This window comes from Antrostomus carolinensis, unplaced genomic scaffold (assembly GCF_000700745.2).
Source record: "Antrostomus carolinensis isolate BGI_N321 unplaced genomic scaffold, ASM70074v2 scaffold39332, whole genome shotgun sequence".
NCBI classification, from domain to species: Eukaryota; Metazoa; Chordata; class Aves; order Caprimulgiformes; family Caprimulgidae; genus Antrostomus; species Antrostomus carolinensis.
Window position 1 is genome coordinate 1 of NW_010299673.1, and position 8,684 is coordinate 8,684.

The 8,684-nt window shown below is 45.6% G+C and overlaps 1 protein-coding gene across 1 annotated transcript in view; it reads left to right on the top strand.

Annotated features, from left to right (window-relative positions):
* The first annotated feature begins 2,332 nt into the window (after nt 1-2,332).
* The window catches only part of RARS1 (arginyl-tRNA synthetase 1), a 15,490-nt gene continuing 9,138 nt past the window's right edge, over nt 2,333-8,684 (top strand). Inside the window, exons 1-3 of the mRNA XM_010162867.2 lie at nt 2,333-2,455; nt 4,886-5,020; nt 5,502-5,690. Of these exons, the coding sequence (XP_010161169.2) occupies nt 2,333-2,455; nt 4,886-5,020; nt 5,502-5,690 (447 nt within the window). The remainder of the gene's footprint in view (nt 2,456-4,885; nt 5,021-5,501; nt 5,691-8,684) is intronic.

Below are 8,684 nucleotides of genomic sequence, written 5' to 3' on the forward strand. Positions count from 1 at the left end.
CAGGCGGATCTCGGCAGCGCGGGGGCCCCGCCGTGCGCTCGCGGGGCAGGGGGAGGCGAGGGGTCGGTCGCGGACGGGAAGAAGTGAGCAGGGGCTGAAGCACCTTCCCCGGCTTCCTTCGTTTTTCTTGGGACAGAAAGTAGGGCAGTCCTGGCTTTCTTGTATGGAACTACTGCAACCCTAAGGTGCTTCGGGTTGGGAAAAAAAATGGTGACAATCCTTTCCCTTTTCAGTGTCTATGACAATAATAAAAAAAATGAATCTGACTGCCAGGTATATCCTAGCCAGTGACTGATGTCGACAGCATCAGGAAAACTTTGAATCCGTGCTAGTGGTTAACTTCTCATATTGCCCCAGGAGCACATAACTGAATGATTCTGGACATTTGGCTTGTGGGTTTTTGCCTACAATACACGTGTCCTTAAGCAGCTTTTCAGTATGTTTTCTACTCACAATTCAAAGATACAGTAAGCACTGCCATAAAATACTGAGATAATAAATCTGGTTGTTGAGTCTCTGCAGTTCCTTTCTGCGTTTCTCCTTTGTAGCTGCTAGGAGAAGAAGGGCATCTCGGGTGTTCTGGCAGGGTGATTCTTCCTGTGCCGTCACTGCTATCTGGCCTTTAGTCCATAAACAAATTCCAGTCTCTCTAAAGCAAATCAAGAGGGCCAGTGTTCAGCTCTTCAACTCCAGGAGGCTGAAGGGGGCCGTGTGGAATTACTGAGCCTGAGTTGGTCACTTTGCTCCCAGCTCTGTGCTTCCTGGTGCCAGCTCTGTCACCACCTGGAGCCTGTTGGTAGCCAGCCAACAGGAATCATTAGCTTTTCAGGAAAATAACCCAACAAAGAGCAAAGAGTGTGCTGAGTTGCTGGACTGAGCCAGCTCAGCAAAGGCTCAGTGGAGTAAGAGCAGAGAGAAAACATGCAGGAGGCAGGAAGGAGGGGAAGGCAGAGAGGTGCTGTGACCCCTTTGCTGTGCTTTTTCAAGCCTTTTTATCTTTTTTTTTTTTTTTTTTTAATGTAACAGAGAAAAGCACTATCACCTTAAAGTCCAGAGACAGAATTTCCTGCAAGTTTCATGTTAATTCAGTAGGGTCTTTGGAAGACATTCATATGTGCTAAGGGAAAATGTGAGGATTATTTTGGTCCTACTGAAAAAGCTGTAGTGTTTTTGTATTCACAGGTGAGGGGAAGATTTCTAGTACTGAGCTGACCAAAGAGCCCTTGGAGATGTCAGCATGGCCTCATGTAGTTCCCGCAGCTTCTCATGAGGTGGTCATCAGGTATGACCCTTTACTGACAAGTTGTGATATGTCCAGGGCTGTGCAGATAGAATAATTTAGGGGGTGAAACTTTATGTCCTGAACAGCGGCTTTTTCCTTCTCTTTCTCAGCTATGCATTTTGTAGCTCACAGGTGTATTGGCATTCTCTCCCTTCCTCACTTGGATGATACTGTGAGAGAGGAATTACAAGAGGTATCTGCAGTTTAGTGTAGTATTTGTTTCTTAGAAAGAATGTAGAATTTATAATATCCTTTTAATAACATCTAGCATTAATATGTGATTAGCTAGAGAATTGTTTATCTCAGGTTGCTGTGATAAGGGGCATTTATAACTGTGAAGGTCTAAAGACCTTCACAGTTATAAATTTTCCAGGTGAACTTGGCAACACAGTTATAGGTGTGGGGGTCGTAGAATCGTGGAATATCTCAAATTGGAAGAGACTCATAGGATCATCAAGTCCAACTTAAAGTTCCTTACCGGCCTGCCTAAAACTAAACCATATGACTAAGAGCATCATCCAGGTGCTCTGTGATCTCTGACAGGCTTGGTGCTGTGACTGCTTCCCTGGGCAGCCTGTTCCAGTGATGGACCACCCTCTCAGTGAAAAGCCTTTTCCTAATGTCCAGTCTGAGCTTCCCCGGACATGGATGGCTTCATTCCATCTCCTCGTGTCCAGAGGAGGGTTGTGAGGGGTGTTGCCCTCCTGACCAGCCCGTGAACAGGGTGCCCTTGTTGCCAGTTTTGGAGCTGTTAGCTGTACTCAGCCCTGTGGCTGTCCCAGCCTAGCTGTTGTGGCCTTAACCCCATCAGTTCTGGAACTCGGTGTCATCACTGCTGAGTTCAGGCTTTTCTGCTGGCTGGTTTTGAATGAAAAGTTCATTTCATCATATGTATTAACTCTCAGTGAGCACAAAAAGGGACACTTCAGTGGCAGCAGCAGTACTGGGGTAAGCAGCCAGGCCACCATGGTGAAACCATGTGCTTTCAGTTCACACTCAAGTAACATAAAGACTGCTGCTGAAACTTTCTGCAGGAGAGGAGCACTAAACATGATAGGAAAACGTGCCAGTCTGGGTGACATGTTGGGCTTGGTCACATCTGAAACAGGGCAGCCTGAATGCCTCCTGTCTGCAGGTGTCTGCTGGGGGTGTGCAATCATGGGAAAGAAGAGGGTGAGACTTAATGACCTCTGGCATCGCTTTAGAGTTTTTACCCCTAGGCCACATACAAGCAATGAAGATAATAGTCGTCACCCTGTACTTGTGTGGGAAAAGCACTTTGGGCTGCCAGATGTCTGCCCCAGGGGCTGGTGATTCCTGAGAACCCTTGTTCTGCACGTGGATAAACCTCTCTCCTCATCCTCCCTTGTAGTCTAACAATATGGAAAGAAGCTCCAATAAGATACTTGTCATCTTGCCTCCTGCGAGTCTTCACTTGGGTGGCCAGAGGCCCTTATGCTTGTGGAGGAAAGTCCAAATCAGATTTCTGTCCTGAGCAGTTCGCCAGTGGTAGTACTGAGATATCTCGGTGGCTATAGCTTTGGGAGAATCTTTCAATACAGGAGGAATAAGCGTGAGCTGCCTGTTGGCTTCGATGTGTAGTGATTTTAATTTCAAAAGCAGAATGCAAATTTCCAGATCTGGACAATATTTGTCCTCATTGCAAAACTTCCCTAAGGGTCTGACTTGCTAACCTGTCCTGAAGCTGGTGACCTTGCTAGAGAGAAGGTAATACTGAGTGGGCACAGAATTTACAGATAACGTGATATTCAGAGTAGAAGATAGCTTTGTGCTTTTCCTAAAGCACATTCTAAGGGGGATGAGTTCTGCATGTCACAGCTCCGATGTTGCCTTAAGTCAGTTTGTAGCAATAATGCTTACTTAAACTTACAGTGAAACAACTATAAAATAGCGCCATGAAATCTCTCTTGTGCTATTTTAAATTTGAAGTTTAGTCTGGATTTTTCAAAAGGGTCTGTAAATTATATGAAATGCTACAAGGTTGGGCCAGTAAAAAAAAAAAGTTGAAAATTAAAAAAATACCTATTTCTGTATGTGAGAGAAAAACAGTCTGATTTTGGGGGTTCTGCCTTAAGTAATGGGCTGCAAAAGGAAAAGCTGCAGTGGACTATGTAAAGGAAGTTATTTTTGAGATAGAGCTGTGCTGTTCAGTGATTTTTAGTTGGCTAAATGCCAAACCAGAGATTTTGGTAAAGGTCTTTTTTTCTCAAAGTCCTGTGTTTTCACAGGACTCCTGAGCAGAGGAGACCTTGAGGCTGTAAAGTGTGCCTGAAGCTGAAGCACAAATGAAGAATGACCTCAAAAGTACTTGTTCTGAGCTTGCTTCTCCAACAGCCCCATCTTAAGGTTGTTTTGGCTCAGCTTAGGTTTTTTGATCATCTGCAGTTAGTTATAATGGCATTTGTGGGGGCTGTTGTTCAGGTGGGCTTATAAGACCAGAAGATTTGATGGCCCAATTTTTTTCCTTAATTAAGTGTGTTTCAAGAGAACAAAGTAAATGAGCTCTTTCTGATAAGGTTTGGTGGCCTATTTGACTACAGTAGTAGCCTGAGCTGCCTCCTGCTGTGGAAGTTCTGGTGGAGGAGAGCCTGCATGAGCTGGGTGAGGGGCTGGTGAGCCAGTGTGGGGGGTGATCACTGCCTCTTCCACTTGCCTCTCCTCCCTAGCAGCATTGGGTCGCTTAAATTCTCAATAGCCTCCAGACTTGCGTTTGTGAGCCAGGCTTGTGGCTGCTGGGCACAAAGCCTGTTATGGGGGAGGACAAAAGATGGACAACAGAGATGAAGTTTCAGATATTTGGTTTCCTTAGAAGGTGGGATGAGGAAAATTACTGCTCCTTGCAGCAGCTTCCAGCAGTTGGGAAATGACTGCCTGCTGATGCATTTGCCTGTGTCCCGGCCTGCAACGTCTGGAGAGGCACAGGGAAGCGTGGGGAAGTCTGTTTATTTGGAGCACAGAGGTCCACCTGAAATTCCTGATTGTTTCTGAATCCCTTATGTCAGTTTTAAGGGAGAAGCCCCGCTGGGGGTAGAGAGGGAAAGGTGGTGTGGTGAGGTGGAAGTGAGTGGCCTTACAAATTCCTCTGGGAAGCAGCACACTGTGCTGCCTGGCATTTCTGTCTCCAGTTGGTGTTCGAGCTTGCTGGAGTTGTGCGAGTGACTTGTTGTTTCATCCTCTGGATGAGAAACTGTGGCCTATGAGGTGGTGAAACTGTCTGAAGAAGGCTTTAGGGAATTTTTATTTAAATCATTTGACATCTTTATTAGATTAAAAAAGCTGGAGGAAGTGCTTATTTTGGGAATATGTTTCATTAGTGTGACGTGTTGTCTTTCTTGCACTCCTGTCTTAATATTAGTGAGACTGTTATCTCCCTGACTTTTTTTAAGAATGTTTCAGAATCCCTGTTTTTGACACAAATAGAAACCACCTTTAAACATTAATTGTTTGGAATTATTCAATTTACATGTCGTTGCTGTTACCTTTATGAGGCAAAACTAGAACTGTGTCTGAGATCTTGCAGCTCCTCACTTTCTGCGCCCCCACTCCAAGAATTACTGTGTGATAATTTAATTTGCTTTTCAGGAAAACGAGATCAAGTTGTTAACTGCAGAAATTGAGCATCTGAAGAATTTTGGATGCTTGGGAGTCTCCCCGAGTTTGGAAGGGTTGCGAGACGAAAACACAAAACTTAAGTATCGGTTAAATTTCCTTCAAAAGGTAAGGGGAGAAAGAATGCTGTAGCATGTATTTTTTGTTCTCATTAAGACAAGCTAAATAAATGATGTCAGTTTGTTTCAGCTAGCAGTGTGTGACACCGTGCTTGCTCTGCACACTGATGCCTTAATTGTTGGTGGCACATCAGATATTTCTTGGTTCCTTAAACAGAAACGTTCTTTATGAAAAATTTCAATAAGGCAACACCATCAGCTCTTGGCTCATCGTGTAACGGGCAGCCCAGCTGAGGTCTCTACCGGGATCACTGACAGAAGTGTGATAAGTAATGTAGCCCTGCATTCAGGGGAAGTGTTTCTGCTGTGGGTTCAGAGGGAGAGGCAGCTCTGGAATCACATGATTTTTGTGTTGTATATGTTGCTCCTGTTGCTGTCAGCCGTACTTTGCCAGGCAGCCAAGGCAAAAAGTGGGCTGTAACAGCTCCTCGGATGTTGTGTATTTAGCCTTTTGGATTTTGGTTTTTCAGAGCCTTCAAGAGGAAAGAAGTAAAACAGCAAAAAGCATGATTAACATCAACAGCTGTCTGCAGGAGATCTTTGGAGCTGCTATTCAGGCTGCCTACCCAGATTTAGAAAACCCTCCGCTAGTGGTGACGCCAAGTCAGCAGCCCAAATTTGGGGATTACCAGTGTAACAGCGCCATGGGCATCACACAGGTAAATCTGAAGGATCATGTGAAGGGAAGGAAAAATGGGGAAGTTGTCTGTTGTAAGCTAAGTGATAGCACAGTGAGAGTTGCAATACCAGACCTGTTACAGGCTTGTTGTGGGCCTCTGGGCTGAGAATTTGGTGGTATCTTAACAGTGTTTTAGGGGAAGCACTGACCTTCACAGAGTAGACCTTTAAACTTCTGTTTAGATGACTAGTATAAGAGTTAGATGTGTGTCACACAGAAAAACTGTTCAGTTCGTAAGATCTAAATCAAATCAGGATTTAAATGCTGCATTGATTTACTAATGATGTGCAATTAACTACTAATTAGTGAGCTATATGTTTGGAACTAATATTAGCAAAACAATAAATCACAATTCTGGACAGTTACAAAATGTTGATAAAACACCTACAAATCTCTAAAGGCTCTTCTGTAGCTCCAGGAAAGTATAAAGTCCCCACACACATTTGCACAGTTAGGTGCACACACCCTGTCCTTCTCACAGGGTGGGTGGCTTACAAACCCACGCCCTGTCTCCGGGAGTGTGGCGTGTGGGCTCCCCTTGTTGCACACACCTCCTGTTGCTGCGGGTGCTGCAGCTGCTGACTGCCCACTAACACACACGGCAGCGAGGAGGGGCCCAGGCGCTCCCCTGTGCGCCCGGGTGCAGTGGGGTCCCTGCCTGCTGCGTCCTGAGCCACCTCTGCGAGCTCCGGCACAGGCCACTGGTGGCACAGGTCACTGTCGGGCCTCACAGAAGCTGTGTGTGAAGCACCTTCTCACAGTGTCCAGCCAGGTGTGGAGTACTGCTTGGGCACCGTCTGTCCTACTGCTCTAGCTGACTCCTTTGTTTCAAAAGTCTCTGTTACAGCTGAATTTTGACTGATGGTTGTTGTATTCCTTTAAGCACTTTCAGTTTTGTGAGAAATGCTCTTTCAGACGGATTTGAGGGCACTTATCCCTTGTTCCTGTCTTATTGGCTGTTGTTATCCAACCATTTGCTGAAGGTAGGCTGTGTGGGCATCCCCACATCTATGGCTGGTGGCATCTGTATTTTCTTTTAACTGAGCAAAAGGCAGGAAATACGGGATTTTTCTTATGATGTTCTGATCTTGGAAATTTTCAGGCAATTGTAAGAATGGTTCCACTTCACAGAACATGTGTTAAGTGTGTGCAAAGGAAGGAGTGGGTTTTTTTTAACCTGGCTAGTATCAGCAGTTGCTTCAAAAATTACAGTATTGCTGCTTTCTGGAAGATAGTTGGCCAAAGAGGACCCAAACAGAGTAAGAGACACTTCAGGAGTTGCTCAGTCGGCTTTGACTGTGCTGAAGTAAAACCAGGAGGTGGGGGAGAAAGAAGGTAGTGCATTCTAGCTTAGATGCTAAAGTGTACAAACTTCCAGAGCATTGATGCCTTTGAGGGAAGAGGTGAACTCTTTGTAATTACAGATCTTTTATATTGGAATCTCAACAGAACCAACATTTTTTTCTTAAGTGTTCCGTTGTCAGTTCCCCTTTATTAATCTATTAGGCTGGTAATCTTGATATTGAACTTGCACTGACACACATGGAATGCTACTCTCCCCGGCAGCCACTCTGTCTGCTGTCCTGCCACAGTGAGTTTGACTCCCAGGCAGCATCGATACGTGCTCGCCAGCAGGCTCTTGGTCTGAAGTGCCAAGGCGGAAACAGCCCTCACAAATACGCATCGTCTTCCCTTGGTCTCGTTAGCGTATTGTGGCTGGGTTCCAGCCAGAGGAGCTGCTTGGGTGACTGCACTGACAGGGGCTTTCAGAGCTTTGCCAGATTTTTGACCGGTGCTTTACCCCAATTAAGTCACGGTTGGGATTCTCGAGGAGTCCTGGCTTCTCAGTGACAACATTGTTCGCGTAACTCGGTGTCTGAACAGTCCCCTTCAAGCCAGGGTTTCAGATTCGGGATTGTCAGCTGTACTGGTGAATAAGGGCTATAGAGTTTGTTCCCTGGAAAGGCACTGTATAAGCTGGGCTTGAACTTGGCAACCCTCATGCAAGCACACTCTGAGCACATCAGCACAGCAGAGCCAGGGGATGCAGTGCACTCATTTCCCCCTGAGAGCAGCACCCTATGTACTTTCTGTCGGCCTAAGTTTTAGGGAGGTGAATGTGGTACTTGTTTTCCCATAGAGCCTTGCTCCCCAGGGTGTCCCCTGCACAGAGCTGGAACATGGGTCACCGGGACTGCCAGCGGAGCGGGAGGTGCCCTGACTGGCAGGCAGCACTAGTACGTGCCAGGCAGCAGCCTCTCCCTGCAATGTGCCAGTGTGGAAGCAGCCCTCACAAATGCATATTGTTTTCCTGCGAGCTTGTTAGCATATTAATGCCTGGATTTTGAGCCAGGAGCTCTGCTTGCTTCTTAGAGTCATAAGTAGGAGTACAGCGACTGTTTCTGGAATGTTTCAGATACATGCCTGTAATCTGTTTTTTAATTTATTTCTCCTGTGGTTTGCAGTTTGAGTAGCATTAAAGGCGACAGAGCTTTTATTTTCTTGCCCATTCTAAGTGGGTGGATTTTTCATCCCCATTCTAAGTCCTTACCATCTTATAAAGATCCTGTTATGATCACCTGTGTGACAAGTTAAACAGGAAGCTGAAACTTAAGTAGAAGTCCCATTTTACAGCAGACTGCAAGTTAGCAAATACAAGCAGTATGTGTATAAATTCTGAATTGACAAAGAGGTACCTGCTCTTTGTGGCCTTGATGGGAGTGAGGTGATAGGTTGTTGTCAAACACATCACAGTAAGAATGGAAAATTACATGCTCAGAAACAAATAGTTGTGGTAGTTTTATACAGTGTGAATGTAGTGTTTTGCAAGGGCTGGGTTGGGCTGGCTCACAGAATCCTCCTGAAGGGTGTTTTTCTAAGATTTGCAAAAAGCTGTGTGAGAAGGTGCGTTGGGAATGGGCAGAAAAATTGCAGACTAGATGATCTTTGAGGGTTCCTTCCAACCCAAACTCTT